A 19,308-nucleotide genomic window follows, 5' to 3' on the forward strand; every position below is an offset into this window, starting at 1 on the left:
CCTGCAATGAGTTGGCGACTTGTCCAGGGTGTACACCGCCTTCCGCCCCATTGTAGCTGAAATAAGCTCCAGCGCCCCCCGCGGCCCCGAAGGGAATAAGCGGTAGAAAATGGATGGATGGATGCCATAATGATAATGGATTAGATTTGTATAGCACCTTTCTATTAGACACTCAAAGCGCTTGCAGAGAAGAGAGAACCCATCATTCATTCACTCCACATTCACACCTGGTGGTGCTAAGCTATATTTGTAGCCACAGCTGCCCTGGGGTAGACTGACGGAAGCGTGGCTGCCAGTTTGCTCGTACGGCCCCTCTGACCAACATCCATTATTCATTCACCAGTGTGAATGGCACTGGAGGCAAGGGTAAAGTGTCCTGCCCAAGGACACAACGGCAGTGATTTGGATGGCAAGAGGCGGGGAGCGAACCTGGAACCCTCAAGTTTAAGGCACAGACGCTCTACCCACCATGGCAGAGCAGAGCAGTACTTTTTCATGGAGTTAAATTCTTTCTCCAGGTGCTTCCAGCCGTCCTCATCCTATCATATAGTATCTGTAAAAAGGAGTGGACTAAAATCTCTCCTGAGATTCAAACCTGACGAATTCTGTACTCGCCAATAACGCTAAGTAATCACTTTTTGTTTTGGTATCAAATCCAAATCCATCTATAAATTTTAATTCATGTCTCTGTTCAAATAATGCTACTGAAAATATGCAATGTGTTAGGATTACAAAACCAACATGAGATGAATGTATATTTTTTATTACAGTATAATATATTCATACTTGTCAAAGTAAAACTATAATATTTTCCAGTACATTAAACAGGTGGTGCTCAAATTTACCTCCAAAAACCTTCAAAGAAGACAACAGTTATGAATGATTAAAAATGTTGTTTACAAAATGATTCTGTGATAAAAGATGAATGTACGTTTACATCCAAATACGATAGAAACCTAAAACCACAGTGAGACAAGTGAACACTGAACCTGTAGAAGAAGAAAATAGATCATATTAACTTTACAATATTTTAACAACACAGTGTCTACAGTTCATGTAATTATTATATAATTCAGTAGTTGAAATACTTAAAGGGGAACTGAACTTTTTGGGGGGGATTTTGCCTATCGTTCACAATCCTTATTAGAGACAAGACCATTGATGTATTTTTTTCAAATGCATTCTAACTCGTAAATAAACGTAAATAAAAGTCCACTTACAATGGCGCCAACGGGAGGTCCTGTAATCCGCCTATAAAGCCCTCTAAATAACCATCCAAAAACCACCAAAAATACTCTATTTACATTTTGTGACCTGAATTTTAACCAAGTATTAGTGATATTGTTAATAAAACCGCTAATGCAGACGAACTATGTATAGCAGCGCCATGATCACAGAGAGCTAACTATCTTGACATCATCTGCTGGTGAGCTGCTTTCTCACCTCGTAGCTTGTGAAAGTTTATTTTAGATCATAAATAATGTCTCTCACCTTGATAGTAGAAAGATGAGGACAGTATCCGACAAGTTGGCACACTTTGACAGCCAATTTAAAGCTGGCAAAGGCGAAAAAAAAACATGAAAAGACGCTTGGTTCCACCCTCCCTTTTTGTTCACAAGGATTATTTTTACGCCACACTTGACCTTTGTCACGCTTATATTTTCACATTCACTACTCTATTTATTTTGTTCTTAATAATAAACCTTTTTTCTCGCAGCTTGCCGTAGTTCAAGCAACTCTAAATGACTGACAAAAATAACCACTCCCAGACCAATTTATAAGTTATTGTGCCTAAATCTAACCAACCTCAGAAGGCACCACACAATGTAAACCAATCAACAGCAACGTATTGCAGGTCTTGACGTCTCTATCTTTCACACACACCTCAGCGCAGTGTTGTCAACTTGGTGACTTTCTCGCTAAATCTAGTATCTTTACAACTCCCCTGAGTGACATTCTTTCTCAAAAGCGACTAGCGACAAATCTAGCGACTGTTTTGGATGTTTTGGAGACACGAAGGTGCGTACAAGTGGTGCTGCCGTGATTCTTTCCTCACAAGCGTCTACTGAATGTCTGTTCTTTGACAGACAGCTTGAACTGAAAACACATTTTGTTGTACTTTTAAGTGTAATAAAAGTTTAAATCCAGTCAGAGCAGAGATGAGACACACACCCACTCTATTCAAAGCTGCCTCTGTTTCTGCCTTGGTTTACAGAGTAATGGGTAAATGTTTAATCACTGTCACGCTTCAAAAAAACAAACCTATTGTTTATGTTAATGAGCCAAACAATATATTTGGTTTGTTCGTGAATATCACAACGCTTAAAAGTATCAGTAGAATGGAAAAAAAAAGTTGACTTTATATGCTTAACTGTTTCATTGTATCCATTAACCATATCTTTACAATCCGCAAAGTATGTGAAAATACCGTCGAAACATCACAAAATGCCACAATTTCAGACGGCCATTTATAATATTCCGCTCTGAATGTCTTCGGCAATTTCCATAGATTCGGGGTGGTATGACGTCACAATGGGAATGCTTCTGCACTCTGACCATATCAGCAGATCAGTCATACTGGAAATATGCAAACATTAGAAAGAGATGTACTGTCTATCATCCACAATCCCTATGTCAGAAATGAACACGTTTTTCTTTTTTTATGCATTCCAAGTTGTAAATAAATGAATAAATAAAAACTACACTAACAATTGAGTCAATGGGGGCTCTCTATTCTGTCCAGAAAACTTTTAAATACCCATCCAAAACCTGCCAACAATACTCTATTTGCATATCGTGACCTGAAAATTAACAGAATATTAGCGATAATGTTATTATAAGCGCTAAGGCAGACAACACATTTTAGCGGCACAGAGAGCTAACAATAGCTTATGCTCCTGTACCGTGAGCCGGCCGGTGTCCTGCTGTTGCTGCATCGAGTCTCCACCGTCTCGGCTCGTCAAAGCTATTCTAGATTATAAATCAGGCCTCTCATGTGAATTATTACTAATTCTTCATGGAAACGGGAAGATATGAACTTCCTATCAGTAGTTATCACAGTGAGAGCAGACATTGTACAGTAAGTGATTGTTTTATTATGTTTGTAGTTTGTATTCCTTATTTAGCACTTAGCAATACTGCTACATATTGCAATAGTGTTTCACTAAAGCTGGATCTGTTAAGCACAGCTTCTAAAACTTGTAGCTCTCCCTACTTAGATTGAGGATAAAAAATATAAGGTTCTGGATCATCATTTGTGCCAAAGTAATCGTTGGGTCTCACAAAGTCTGCATGATTTGCATTGTTGTTGATGGGGGAAGGGATCAGTGGTTTCCCCCTCCATATCGCGGATCACGTGACTGGCTTGCTCAATATCTTCTCAAAATGGCTCGAGAATCTCCGTGAGATTCATACCATTTTGATCATTTCTGTTTACTTGCAAACTTTGTAAATAGATACACTTTGTCATACAAATCCCGTTTCCATATGAGTTGGGAAATTGTGTTAGATGTAAAAATAAACGGAATACAATGATTTGAAAATCGTTTTCAACCCATATTCAATTGAATGCACTACAAAGACAAGATATTTGATGTTCAAACTCATAAACTTTTTTTTTTTTTGCAAATAACAATTAACTTAGAATTTCATGGCTGCAACACGTGCCAAAGTAGTTGGGAAAGGGCATGTTCACCACTGTGTTACATGGCCTTTCCTTTTAACAACACTCAGTAAAAGTTTGCGAACTGAAAGACACATTTTTTAAGCTTCTCAGGTGGAATTCTTTCCCATTCTTGCTTGATGTACAGCTTAAGTTGTTCAACAGTCCGGGGGTCTCCGTTGTGGTATTTTAGGCTTCATAATGCGCCACACATTTTCAATGGGAGACAGGTCTGGACTACAGGCAGGCTAGTCTAGTACCTGCATTCTTTTACTATGAAGCCACGTTGATGTAACACGTGGCTTGGCATTGTCTTGCTGAAATAAGCAGGGGCGTCCATGGTAACGTTGCTTGGATGGCAACATATGTTGCTCCAAAACCTGTATGTACCTTTCAGCTTTAATGGTGCCTTCACAGATGTGTAAGTTACCCATGCTTTGGGCACTAATGCACCCCCATACCATCACAGATGCTGGCTTTTCAACTTTGCGCCAATCCGGATGGTTTTTTCCTCTTTGTTCCGGACGACACGACGTCCACAGTTTCCAAAAACAATTTGAAATGTGGACTCCTCAGACCACAGAACATTTTTCCACTTTGTATCAGTCTATCTTAGATGAGCTCAGGCCCAGCGAAGCCGACTGCGTTTCTGGGTGTTGTTGGTAAACGGTTTTCGCCTTGCATAGGAGAGTTTTAACTTGCACTTACAGATGTAGCGACCAACTGTAGTTACTGATAGTGGGTTTCTGACGTGTTCCTGAGCCCATGTGGTGATATCATTTACACACGGATGTCGCTTGTTGATGCAGTACAGCCTGAGGGATCGAAGGTCACGAGCTTAGCTGCTTACGTGCAGTGATTTCTCCAGATTATCTGAACCCTTTGATGATATTACGGACCGTAGATGGTGAAATCCCTAAATTCCTTGCAATAGCTGGTTGAGAAAGGTTTTTCTTAAACTGTTCAACAATTTGCTCACGCATTTTTTGACAAAGTGGTGACCCTAGCCCCATCCTTGTTTGTGAATGACTGAGCATTTCATGGAATCTACTTTTATACCCAATCATGGCACCCACCTGTTCCCAATTTGCCTGTTCACCTGTGGGATGTTCCAAATAAGTGTTTGATCAGCATTCCTCAACTTTAGCAGTATCTATTGCCACCTTTCCCAACTTCTTTGTCACGTGTTGCTGGCATCAAATTGTAAAGTTAATGATTATTTGCAAAAAAAAAAATGTTTATCAGTTTGAACATCAAATATGTGGTCTTTGTAGCATATTCAACTGAATATGGGTTGAAAATGATTTGCAAATCATTGTAATCCGTTTATATTTACATCTAACACAATTTCCCAACTCATATGGAAACGGGGTTTGTACATCAGATATATAGCTTCAATATAAAGGCAAGTTGTTTGACCATTCTACTGATATATTAAGTCTTTTGATCAAATTTGATCCTCTAACATTTAACAATGTAAAACAAAGAAAAATACAATTAAATTAGGAATCAACAGAAGATAAATAATTTAAAGTTCTAATCATAATTTAAAATATTTTTAACCCCATTTTTGTCTTCCTCTATGTTATTCCTCTCTCCGGCAGCGTCCATTGGAATCAGTTATACAAATGAGGCAATGGTGTCATCTATCAACTTCAAGCAACTTTTATGACAGTCAATAGCTACTTTCCTTAATAAGGAGTTGGCAACACTGGAATATCATGAGGGATCAGATAAGACTGATTACAGTGAGGAAGGAGTGAAGAAGAAATACAAATTGAGAACTCAGAGACAGAGAGTGAGACAGAAGAGCTAGCAGAGAAAACAGTGGAGATTATTTTATTTTTAATTTTTGCTTAATTAAGACTAGCATCACAAGGCCACAGTGCAGGGAGAGCTGGTGGTGGTAACGAAATCAGTCTTAATGTATAAATCAACGTTAAAAAAACATGCCAAAGCGGTGTTAAAAAAAGCCACATTTTTAAACGCATTCTGCCACTAAAGTCTCACTCTTGTCATTTTATAAAACTTGGCAGTCCTGATTATGAGTCATTCTTCATCTAAACGGGAATGTATAAATATCCTAACAGTCGTCATCCTAATGACAGCAGACATTGTACAGTATGTAATGTTTCATAATGTTTGTTGGTTCTCAAGAACTCTACAGTGAGCAGTAATCAGTGATGTTGTTAAAGCGAACGTTGTAATGCGTTTTTTAAATTAATGCGCCGCGTATGCTTAAAATGAGCAAAATACGTAAATATTAAATGTTATTATAACTGTACCTGTAAATACATTACATATATACTGACAGCATGTATATACAACCTTAATCGAGGTATTTGGATGTTTGTAAGCGCTTTAAATGGAGAATAGAGCGACTGTAATGGGCTCCACTGTAAAAGGACTTTTGATCGCATGTATTTTCTAGTTAAAATGCATAAACAAGAAGCAGAAGGTGTTCTTGTCTTACAAAATGATTGTGAATGATAGGCAACATTTAGAAAAAAGAACAGTTAAAACAATAGACAAAGTTTGTTTTTGTTAACATAATGTAAAAGTACATAGAATTTATATTATTAGATTTTCTGTGTAATCTAAAACACAACATTAAGATGTTCACGTTGTAGTATTTAGGGATTTTTATTGATTGATTTAAGTATCTTAAATGCACAAAATGTATCAAAGCGTCCTCACATAAATTTAATGTCACTAAATTTGAATTTGCTGGGAGAAAAAAAGAGTATTCATCAAAATAATTTTTACCTGCAAGATATTTGATGGTGTCCAGTTTGTGCGACTCCAACATGGTTTTCAAACCTGCAACTTCAGTGTCTATTTTCATGTTGGTCTGAGTCAGGTGACGATCTTGTTCAGCAGTCTAAGAAGGAAAACAAACAGGACGACATTTAATGTATGTTGAATTAGGGAGTACTGTACTGTGTTTTATTCTACATTTTCAAGTGCTATTACAGTATGTGTATGCTGAAGGGGCTCTACTATGATTTTCCTCTTTTCCATTATAAGCGACTTTTGATCGCATTTATTTACTATTTAGAACGTCGTCATGTCTTTCATAATGTTTATGAATGATTAGCAAAATTCCTAAAAGTGCAGTTCCCTTTTAAGTTATATTTATGTTTGATTTGTTTGCTGAGTCATTGAAGTACAGGCCAACATTGAGTGTGGGATATCTTTATCTCTACCAGGGGGTTATGTATTTGCTAGGTTTTACAGTTAGTTAGCAACAAAACTCAAAAAGCTATGTCCGGATTTTGAGCAAACTTTTAGGAAATGTCAGAAATGGAAAACGGAATATGGAAGTGATTCGATTTTGGTAAAGACTGGATTAGCGTCTGGATTAAGGATTTTTTTTAAAGAGTTATTTACTATTAGATTATATTATCTGGCTGAGGTCTTTGCTCTCAGTGCTTGACTAGTTTTACACTTAAATTACAACAACTTTTTTGTAGTTTTAAGATTCACATTTCAACTATTAAAATTGGACTTCATGAAATTTATGGTGAGTCTTTTACCAGTTTTGCTGGTTGTGTGATTGCATTAAAAAAATATATCAATCAAAAGCAGTATTTGAATAAGCAGCAGCAGTATCGTGTTATGTGATTCATGATGTGTTTAATTATGAGATTATTATCAGAATATTTATATTACAGTAACAAGAATGCAGGTTGGTAGCAGATATACAGTACAAAGTTGCTCTATGAGGTATGAAAAAGTGATACCAAAACATCGTTATTAATAACATGTACAAACCATTTCTAGAATATCAGTGCGAGTTTCCAAAAGTTTCCTCTCATGATCTACTTTCTGAAAATAAAAAAACAATGATTAGTATCTTTTATTTTACACTCAATACATCATACAACCAACAATTGACCAGTTCTTTCACACGACTCTTCTCCAAGTTCATGTCCAAAAAAGTGTCTGAGCGGATTTTATTCATCACATCCTGAAATAGACAAGGATCTTACATCATGACAATAATACTACTATAATGTTTATTATTATTTATGAATATCTGAACATCAGAATAAATATTGTTTTACTTACAGCTAGTTGGACTTTAAGCTGCCATAACTCGATCTTCAGCTTCTGGAAGGTAAATATTCAAACGCTTCAGTCATTTGATCTGTGTTGTTGTGATGTGTTAATACTGTAATATTATTCATATTCCACGATTAGGTAATCAACATAGTGAAAGCAATATAGTTTTTAGTTGGGATTATTTGATGTGCAGCTCTTATTTTGTAACCTGTCACAAATATATTTAATGTTAGCTTGTCATGAACACATGTACAGTAAACAATTTCTTTTTCGCGAAAAGCAATACATTTGGTGAAGATTTTATGTGACTAAATCTAAGAGAGTGTGAAAAGTGTGTTGTGGTATTTCATTGCTGTAGTATGACAAAATGTTTATGCTTGTGTTCAAGTTGGTTTTCTATTTGCTGGAAGTATAAAGCAATGTTTTTCAACCTTTTTTGAGCCAAGGCACATTTTTTTAATTGAAAAAATTCTGAGGTACACCACAAGCAAAAATCATTAAAACACGAAACTCAGTAGCCGATATCGACAAAAAAAAGTTGTTCTCGCAATTGTTGGTTATGAATTCAAACCATAACCAAGCATGCCTCACTATAGCTATTGTCTCAAAGTAGGTGTACTGTCACGACCGGACCTGTCACATCACGCCTTGAATTATCTTGACTTTTTTGGTGTTTTTCTGTGTGTAGTGTGTTAGTCCTTGTCTCGCGCTCCTATTTTGGTGTTTTTTCCTGTTTTGTTGGTATTTTCCTGTTGCAGTTTCATGTCTTTTGAGCGCTATTCTCCACACCTGCTTTTTTTTTCGCAATTAAGAATTTAAATTGTGCGGACGCTTTTCTTCTTTGTGGGCACATCGTCGATTGTCATGTCATGTTCGGATGTACTCTGTGGACGCCGTCTCTGCTCCACGCACGTAAGTCTTTGCTGTCGTCCAGCATTTTGTGTTTTGTTTACTTTGCAGCCAGTTCAGTTTTAGTTTTGTTTTGCATAGCCATGCCTAAGCTTCAATGCCTTTTCTTAGGGGCACTCGCCTTTTGTCTATTTTTGGTTTAAGCATTAGATACCTTTTTACCTGCATGCTGCCTCCTGTTCCCGACATCTACAAAGCAATTAGCTACCTGCTGCTACCTACTGATATGGAAGAGTATAACATGATTACTCTGCCGAGCTCTAGACAGTACAGACACTCAACAACGGCACATTATTTACGGATTACAATTACTTGTGTGCAAAAAATATTTTAACCCAATTAGGTGAAATTACATAATCTCCCACGGCACACCAGACTGTATCTCACGGCACACTAGTGTGCCGCAGCACAGTGGTTAAAAAACACTGGTATAAAGAAAGTTATGTTTTTGTTTCACTTTTACATCTTATGGAAAATAAGTGTTACTGTGAAATAATAATGTTTGATAAAAAACAGTATCAATGAAACATTGTGCGTGTTTTAAATAAGACACTGACAGGAAAAACATGTATTGCTCTTTTTAATGAGCAGCTTCTGTGGCTCTTTACCCCCTCTAAAATCAGTGGAGTTTGTGACATAAAAAAGTAGAAAAAGTATCAACAGAAGACAGTTTATTTGTAGTTGTAAACATATTTATGTTTTTGACTGACTTTTTGTCACAATGTTATTCCTCTTCAAATTTACATGCACAACGGTCATGGCCAAATATGCAAAATAGACGACGAGGCAAGTCCGGCAACTCAAGTTAAACCTGTTGCAGTTTTATGGTTTATGATTACATTGATATTGCAGTATGTCATTGTTCATTTAACACAATAACTAATAAAGTGTGATTAAATCAAATTTTACCTAGTATATGAAGGTTCTTAACTTCACTTTTCAGGACAAAAATCATATTTACCTCATTCTCTGCCAGTAATGTGGAGAACTCGCTCTTCTCCAGGATGATCATATCTTTCTTTAAAGCTGCTATCTGAGACATTACACGCTGCAACATAATCTCCTGAAGACAACAATTAAATAATATCACTATTTATCCTAAGACAACAAACAAATTTCATTACTTATTCTAAGACAACAACTAAATAATATCATTATTTATCCTAAGACAACAATTACATATCATTATTTAAAAGAAGACAACAAATAATAACATTATTTTTCTTAAGACAATTAAGTAGTATTATTTATTTTAAGACATCAATTAAAAAATATAATTATTTATCCTAAAACAACAATTAAATATGATTATTATTTAGGTTAGGTTACTTTATTAGTACCCGAAGGTAAACTTGTTTTGCAGTCAGCAAGATCAGGACATCCATTAAAAGATATAGAAAAAAGTAAAATCTTTAAACACGCAATACAAAGACCTACCACATAAGCGTAATAAACATTGGTAAGATTCTAAAATTGTACATGTACTCAAAAATTCCCTATAAAAAATGTTAATAATATAAAATCCCAATCAGATAAAATTTGGGACAAGCCAGAATAAAACACCATAAATACAATAATTAATTACACTCAAATAAATACAGGCAAAATGAGGTACTACAACTTATTTAGTTCTGCGATGGCAGCTGGGACAAAACCGCATGTGTACCGTTTTGTTTTGCCTCTTGGAACTAAAAACCTCCATCCAGATGGGAGAAGCTGAAAATGGCGGTGTAGGTAATGAGATACATCAGTTAAAATGGAGGAAGCTATCCTCACTATGTGTTTATTGTAGAGGGTGGCTGGAGACAACTGAGACTTACCAATTAATTTACCTGACTTTTTAACAATTTGATTTAGGGAATTATTGTCCTTTAGTGACAGGTGACTGAGCCATGGGACCAGGGAGAAAAGACAAAGCAGGTAAAACATGATCGTGATGGTCTTGTCAACATCAAAATGAGACAGTTTTCTCAGACAGAACAAACGCTGGTGAGCCGTTTTACACACCGCATCACAGTTGGATTGGCACAAATAAGTTAAAGTCCCAACGAATGTCACACACACACTGGGTGTGATGAAATTTGTCCTCTGCATTTGACCCATCCCCATGTTTACCCCCTGGGAGGTGAGGGGAGCAGTGGGCAGCAGCGTGCGCCGCGCTCGGGAATCATTTGGTGATTCAACCCCCAATTCCAACCCTTGATGCTAAGTGCCAAGCAGGGAGGTAATGGGTCCCATTTTTTTGTAGTCTTTGGTATGACTCGGCCGGGGTTTGAACTCACGACCTCCCAGTCTCAGGGCGGACACAAATGGCATTCTGGTCACCTTCTGTGACACAGAAGGTAGCACAAATGGCATTCTGGTCATCTTCTGTATTTGTTTACAACTCAATGGAATGGGGGATTCCGACTATTTTGGACTGGTAGTAGTCGATACACAGCGATCGTTCTGCCACACAATACCTCAATGCTAACGAGGGCAATTTACACTTCAACGACTGTCGTTGGCTTTGACATTTTGGATTGCTTGTTTGCATTAAAACAGTTGTTTTTCTCACTACGATAGGGCGAAACCATCCTTGCCCAGGCACACCCTCCTGGTTTTCGGAGTATAAAGGGTTTTGGCACCAGCCGCTGGACTAGAGCTGACCAATCTAAGCCTATGAGCATGAACTGAAGCCTCCTCAGATGAGCAGCCAAAAATCTTCCAAGACAAACCAAGCAGTCCAGTTGCGATCGATTGAATGCCCTGAGATACCAATAATAACAATTAAAGGGTATCATTATTTATCATTGTTTTACAAGCATTGGAATAAATAATTAATAATATGATAAAGTTATTTTCATCTCTGGCTATAAGCTAATGCTAGCAAGTTAGTCGTAAGTTAAATTATGCTCGCAATTGAAAGCATAACAAAAAGCGGAGACACCCCTAGTATCTCAAAGTACCAATAAGTTGAAGTACCACTGTAATAATAATAATGATACTAATAATGCTAGCGATAGGCTGTAGCCTACGGTATGGAGGCCTACAAATCAGATCTTACCTGCTGCCCTTTGGTGACCATGTCAGAGTAGATGGTGTCCATGTTGGAGTTAGTCATCTTCACTAACACTTGAACCAACACTTCAGCTTGCTGAGTACTGAAGTCTATAAAAGAAAACAGAAGAGAAATGACAACACAGCAGAAAACCAATAACAACAAAGAAGGCTCACACCATTTTCTTCAAAGAGCCGAACCACCGCATGAGTATCAAAGAACAGCTTCCGCCCTTTGGGAACATCACTTTTTACCTCCAACTGGATGCCGCTGACAGAAGTGTGCTCTGAAATCACAATTAAAAACATGCAGGTTATCACTTTTCAACATTAACTTTGTTGCTTACTTTGTTAGCTAACCTTTGTATTTGTGTCAACTTTTGTTTCAAGGTGGTGGACGAAGCACCTTGAAGAGGTAATATGTGTAAATATTATGTCCTTATTATGTCAATACTGCCAAACATCCGGGCTAATATTTCTCATCAAAACATCTAAGGACCGTGGTTGCAAGAACAAGAGGTAGCTTGGGAGCACAACACCTGATTTGTAGTAGTACTACTTGTAATAGTAGTAGTATTATTAGGTAGCAGCAGCAGTAGTAGTTGTTTTTGTATTTATAGTAGTAGTACAGTAGGTAGTAGTAGTTGTAGTAAGAGTAATAGTAGGTAGTTGTAGTAAGAGTAATAGTAGGTAGTAGTAGTCTTTTTTGTAGTAATAGTAGTAGTTGTTGTAGTAGTACAGTAGGTAATAGTAGTTGTAGTATTACTACTACTACTACTGGTAACTAGTACTACTACTAGTAGTAGTCGCAGTACTAGTAGTATTTGTAATAGTAGTAGTAGAAGTAGTACTTGTAACATTAATGGTAGTAGTAGCAGTAGTAGTGGTAATATTGGTAGTAGTTGTGGTAGTACTAGTAGTAATAATGGTAGTAGTAGTAATATCGGTAGTAGTTGTGGTAATGGTAGTAGCAATAGTAGTGCTTGTAGTAGTAGTAGCAGGGGTGTTGGTACCAGTATTAGTGGTAGCAATAGTAGTAGTAGTAACAGCAGTTGTAGTACTAATGGTAGTAATGGTAGTAGTAGAAGTAGTAGCAGTCGCAGTAGTTAAAATAGTAATAGTACTATTGAAAGTCAAAAACATAAATATTTTTACAACTACAAATAAACTGTCTTCTGTTGATACTTTTTCTACTTTTTTATGTCACAAACTCCACTGATTTTAGAGGGGGTAAAGAGCCACAGAAGCACCCGCTGCTCATTAAAAAGAGCAATACATGTTTTTCCTGTCAGTGTCTTATTCAAAACACCCACAATGTTTCATTGATACTGTTTTTCATCAAACATTATTATTTCACAGTAACACTTATTTGCCATAAGATGTAAAAGTGAAACAAAAACATAACTTTCTTTATACCAGTGTTTTTTAACCACTGTGCTGCGGCACACTAGTGTGCCGTGAGATACAGTCTGGTGTGCCGTGGGAGATTATGTAATTTCACCTAATTGGGTTAAAATATTTTTTGCACACAAGTAATTGTAATCCGTAAATAATGTGCCGTTGTTGAGTGTCTCTACTGTCTAGAGCTCGGCAGAGTAACCATGTTATACTCTTCCATATCAGTAGGTGGCAGCAGGTAGCTAATTGCTTTGTAGATATCAGGAACAGGAGGCAGCGTGCAGGTAAAAGGGTATCTAATGCTTAAACCAAAAATAGACAAAAGGCGACTAATAGTAGTAATATTAGTGATTGTAGTAGTAGTAGTAGTAGTCGTGGTAACAATAGTAGTGGTGGTCCAATTCAGACATTAAGTCTTTTTTACCAAAAAAATACTACAGCAACTGCAAAAATATGCATCGTAAAATCAATCAGAATCAAAATCAGATGTACTTTATTAATCCCAGAGGTGAAATTAAGATTTTCAGCACAATCCCATTCAAGAGCAGACAAACATTACAGGGAGACAGAACAGGATCGCTGAAGGGTCTGCCAGCTTCCGGCGCCCCTTACAAAAAAGGTGAGAAACAGGTAAACGCTGGGGAGGCAGGGGGGAGAGGTACAAAGAAAAAAATATTCAGTCTGAGGCCCCGTCTACACTAAAGTTATCAAGGGTAAATCACACCTAACCTTATCCGTGTCCACACACAACAATGCCACCGTTTAATCAAGTACAATTTGCACAAACAAAGCTGATCTACTAAACATGCGCATGGAGGATTGCATCTCTTAAGTGAACAGAATAAGGAGCGCAATCCATTTAGTGTGTCTGTCTTCACAAATATGAATCAGAATCAGAAATACTTTATTAATACCTGAGAGGAAATTCAGAAATGCAGAATATATGCGGATCATCAGAGTGCCCACAATACTGGGAGGAGAAGATGAAAATATAATCATTCTGCACACCCAGTGTGATTTATCAAGACTAAAACTCAGCTGGTAATCCGCGGGAGGTACCTCTGGATTGGCAGACTGGGGTGGTGGTTCCTCTCTTTAAGAAAGGGAACCGGAGGGCGGGTTCCAACTATCGTGGGATCACAATCCTCAGCCTTCCCGGTACGGTCTATTCAGGTGTACTGGAGAAGAGGCTATGCCGGATAGTCGAACCTTGGATTCAGGAGGAGCAGTATGGTTTTCATCCTGGTCGTGGAACTGTGGACCAATTCTATACTTTCGGCACCCCAGATCCCACCTCACTTCTACCCACTTCTCCAAAGTGGGCTGGCTCAGGGTGGAGGACAGCTGAGCCTAGTCTATAAAATCCGCTACACCTCCCTGATACCGAAGTACATGTCAAACTACTTCCTTAACGTAAATGACCGCCATAACCACAACACCAGAGGGAGCTCCACTAACCACGTTAAACCCAGATTCCGAACTAACAAAGGTCTTAACTCATTCTCTTTCTATGCCACATCAATGTGGAATGCGCTCCCAACAGGTATAAAAGAAAGTGCATCTCTATCCTCCTTCAAAACCGCAATAAAAGTTCACCTCCAGGCAGCTACAACCCTAAACTAACACCCTCCCCGGATTGTTAATAATCAAATGTAAACAATCAAATGCAGATACTTTTTTTTATGCCTTCTGATCTCTCTCTCTCTCTCTGCCCACTACTTGCTGTCCATATCCTACCAAGTCAGACCTACACTGTTCCAATATCCATTTCTCTGTTCTCAATTGTTGATGACTGATGATAACAACCAAACCTACCCCCCCCCCCCACCCCCCTCCACACCCCGAATTGTAAATAATGTAAATAATTCAATGTGATTATCTTGTGTGATGACTGTATTATGATGATAGTATACTGTATATCTGATAGTATATATCTGTATCATGAATCAATTTAAGTGGACCCCGACTTAAACAAGTTGAAAAACTTATTCGGGTGTTACCATTTAGTGGTCAATTGTACGGAATATGTACTTCACTGTGCAACCTACTAGTAAAAGTCTCAATCAATCAATCAATCAATCGATCTTTGAGGGTGCGTGAGAGTTTGCCCAAACAGTCTACATGTGTTTTGTGGACTTGGAGAAGGCCTTAGACCAGTGGTTCTTAACCTTGTTGGAGGTACCGAACCCCACAAGTTTCATATGCGCATTCAACGAACCCTTCTTTAGTGAAAAATTAATTTTAACTTTTTTTTCAAAATCAAGAAAAAGTCATATGTTCTTTTACTGGTGCACAAAAGTAACCGTGCATGAACATCACCTTGTTCAAAGAACAAAACCAACACAGTGCATGAACTCACAACAAATTACACACCTTATACCATCCATCCATTTTCTACCGCTTATTCCCTTTTGGGGTCGCGGGGGGCACTGGAGCCTATCTCAGCTACAATCGGGCGGAAGGCGGGGTACACCCTGGACAAGTCGCCACCTCATCGCAGGGCCAACACAGATAGACAGACAACATTCACACTCACATCCACACACTAGGGCCAATTTAGTGTTGCCAATCAACCTATCCCCAGGTGCATGTCTTATACACATTACCATGAATTTATAATTATTAACCCCGACTTAAACAAGTTGAAAAACGTATTCGGGTGTTACCATTTAGTGGTCAATTGTACGGAATATGTACTGTACTGTATAAACTGTACTGTTTCATATAATGTATTCTCTTCCTTTTCCATCTGCTAGTAAAAGTTTCAATCGATCAATCAAACAACCTGCAAATCAGATGGAAAATTAGAAGGAACATTGTTTGGGGGTATCCATAATACGCCGATAGGGAGAAGTTTTTATTTACACGATAAGTCGGATGTGTCTTTACCTCCGTGGCGGAGGCTCTGCCGAACCCCTGAGACCGACTCACCGAACCCCTAGGCTTCGATCGAACCCAGGTTTAGAACCACTGCCTTAGATCATGTCCCTCATGAAGTCCTGTGGGGAGTGCTCCGAGAGTATGGGGTATCGGACCGTCTGATTGTGGTGGTGCTCCCTGTATGATTGTGTCAGAGCTCGGTCCGCATTGCCGGCAATAAGTTGGACCCGTTGTTAGCGAGGGTTGGACTCTGGCAGTGCTGCCCTTTATCACCGATTCTGTTTACAATTTTTTTGGACAAAATTTCTAGGCACACTCAGGGTGTTGAGGGGATCTGGTTTGTTGGCTGCTGGATTAGGTCTCTGCTTTTTGCGGATGATGTGGTCCTGCTGGCTTCATCTGGCCAGGATCTGATCTTCAGCTCTCATTGAATCGGTTCGCAGCTGAGTGTGAAGCAACTGGGATGAAAAGCAGCACTTTCAAGTCCGAGTCCATGGTGCTCGCCCGGAAATGGGTGAAGTGCCATCTCCGGGTTGGAGAGGAGATCCTGCCCCAAGTGGAGGAATTCAAGTACCTTGGGGTCTTCTTCACAAGTGAGGGAAAAATGGATCATGAGATTAACAGGCAGATGGGTGCAGCGTCGGGAGTGATACGGACCCTGCATCGGTCCGTTGTGGTGAAAAAGGAGCTAAGCCGGAAGGCAATTTACCGGTCCATCTACATCCCTATCCTCACCTATGGTCATGAGCTTTGGGTTATGACCGAAAGGACAAGATCACGGGTACAGGCGGCCGAAATGATAGTTACACACACATTTGAGAGAAAGGAGATGATTGCGCTGCAGCTCTGTCTTACGTATGCTTGTCAACATATATGGAGTGACAAAAATACAAATATCAGACATACCGTCGATTCAGCAATATCATTTTATAATTTTATAGCTGCTGGATGACTTAAAGGGCTGATTAAAACAAATTAAATTAATGCATTTTGTGTCTGCTGGTGGGTTTTTTGGATGATTATTTCATATAGAGATACATTGTTAACATATCTCCTATGTGAACATCATTTATTTGATCAAAACTTGCTAAATATTTTATATAAAGTCCAGTCTGGGTTTATTTTGAAGTGAAATCAATCAGTGAGTACAACAATCACTCATCTTTGCACCTATTTTTGACCTGATCACCGACGTCTCGTTCAGCCTGAAGGCGCATGTGCGCTCAAAATAAATTGTGTGATTTATCTGCCTTGATTACATGATTAATACAATAATTTTTTGTGATTAAACACATGACTTAACTAATTTTGACAGCCCTAAGTAAAATATTATAGAGCAACAAGCTAATGTTATCGTGAGAATGAAACCAATGATCATAATTACATTTCATAGCAACAAGCTTTCGTAATAATTATGCAAAGACTACAAATTTAATCCACTAAGTAACAATATAAATGTGTCAATCCCCACATGCAATAACAGAGGTAACACTAGATTATTTAAAAAATGGTTACAATTATTTTTAAACAAACCTCAAAGTCATTCCTTCCGAAAAATATTGTTTAACTTATCTTCTTATTTAGGACATTTGCTCACTAGTTTAAATTCATATTATTTAATTAAAAACAATTAAAAAGCATTACATAATGCAACAATACAAATATTGTATATCAGTATATCAGTATCGGATCGATATTGGCGTGGTGTTTGTCATGTGTTTTCTGTTTATCCAACAAATGAGTGATTTTTTTTGTGTTGTTTCTATTGTTAAATTGATACATTTATATATTGTTATTAAACACTGGGATTACTACTGAGGCTTCGGGGGCAAAACGCCCAAGGATGTATATGAAAGACTAGTAGGTTTTAGACTTTTGTTTACTCGCTACTACCTCTGCCAGGAGTTAAGTATTCGCTTTGTTTTTTTTAGCAAAATACAGTAGTTGAAAAAGTTCTGGGCATATTTTGAAGAAACTTTCGAAGCCATACCAAAATGTTCTACTGTATTGTCCAACAACTTGTTTCACACATGACGTCCTCAAATGATTACGAATGTTTAATTAACACTGCTACACAATAATGAATGTACTAAAATGCATTCCATGAGCATGGATGTACAGTTTATACATTACCTCGCGCAGACAAGTGCATCGCTCGGAGTCCAAATTGTCGCTTTTCAAGGTGACTGTCGGATGAAGAAGTCATCAAACTTGACGAGCAGCAAACACAAGTACAACTGCGCACCGTCGTCCAAAAATTGGACGACCGACAACAACAAAAGTTGACTCTGTCTTGAATTTTGAAACGTTTGCCATTGTGTTTAAGAGCAAACACTCTGAATCTCATGTGGCATTGTTTAAGGATCATTGTCAAACTACTATAATGACTGGATGTTTGTACTTCCGCCTGTAACAGTCATCAGTTGTGCATATCCGGCATTGTCATTCAAAATGAAGAATAATGTATAATAAAAACACAATCACTTTCTCTCAACTAACCAATCTATCCATCAATTAATTTGCAAATGTTTATGATTTACAACATGCGATGTTCTGTTGACATATTTGCACGTCTTAAGTTGTAAACCGACATTGCTGTGGTCCACCCACTAGAGAGCGCTTTAAGTTCATTTGTTGTTTTGTAGTTGGCGGAAGAGCGCTGAAAAATTATAATTAATAAATAGAAAAAGAAAAATTTTAACATTTGTACCAAAGATTCACAAGTTGCCCAAATAGACTATAATTCTCCGTGTCAATTGAAGTTACATTTTGAAACAATACGTTATTTCCTCTTTGGAAGTACTCATGCGTATCTGGTGTTTCCTTTCAAAATAAAGTGAAAAATAATATTTTGTCTGATAAAAGTGAAACATTTCAAATTTTGTTAAAATGTAGGGAATCTTTGAAGAATAAAAAATAGCAACATGTCACAACGTTAGTTATAACGTATATAAACATTTTCTTTTTGACTTCCGCATTTCAATATCAATTGTCATGTAATATTAATTTGGTCCAATTAAGTATTTCACAGTTGTACTTTGTCTTTAATGAGTCATGATTTTATTTTTGGTAATGAACAAAGGCCAAATTATTATTTCTAAACTGATAATTGTTGAGATCAGCATTAAGAACATGAGTTAATCTTGCTCCAGCGCCCCCCGCGACCCCGAAGGGAATAAGCGGTAGAAAATGGATGGATGGATGAATGGTTCGGGACCCTTTGGGACTGTGACAACGGGTGGCACTTTCGTGACTTCTGCTGTGCTTTTTTGTGAACTTCTGGATCTGCCTCCCGGGAGCCTTTTGGCCATGGAGACCAGCTGCTGGGTCTCTGCCACACCAAAGTCCGTTTGGAG

General features: G+C 37.9%; 1 protein-coding gene across 1 annotated transcript; it reads right to left on the bottom strand.

Annotated features, from left to right (window-relative positions):
- Window positions 1-781: 781 nt before the first annotated feature.
- Window positions 782-18,350, bottom strand: mcur1 (mitochondrial calcium uniporter regulator 1). The gene is made up of 9 exons (XM_061964767.2): window positions 18,086-18,350; window positions 11,854-11,961; window positions 11,682-11,785; window positions 9,597-9,698; window positions 7,733-7,774; window positions 7,560-7,631; window positions 7,436-7,489; window positions 6,428-6,542; window positions 782-989 (listed from the first exon to the last, which is right to left on the bottom strand). Exons 1-9 carry the CDS (start codon window positions 18,318-18,320, stop codon window positions 934-936), a joined length of 888 nt encoding a protein of 295 aa, XP_061820751.1. The 5' UTR covers window positions 18,321-18,350; the 3' UTR covers window positions 782-933.
- Window positions 18,351-19,308: the final 958 nt, after the last annotated feature.

Source organism: Nerophis lumbriciformis, linkage group LG07, assembly GCF_033978685.3.
Source record: "Nerophis lumbriciformis linkage group LG07, RoL_Nlum_v2.1, whole genome shotgun sequence".
In the NCBI taxonomy this organism is placed as follows: domain Eukaryota; kingdom Metazoa; phylum Chordata; class Actinopteri; order Syngnathiformes; family Syngnathidae; genus Nerophis; species Nerophis lumbriciformis.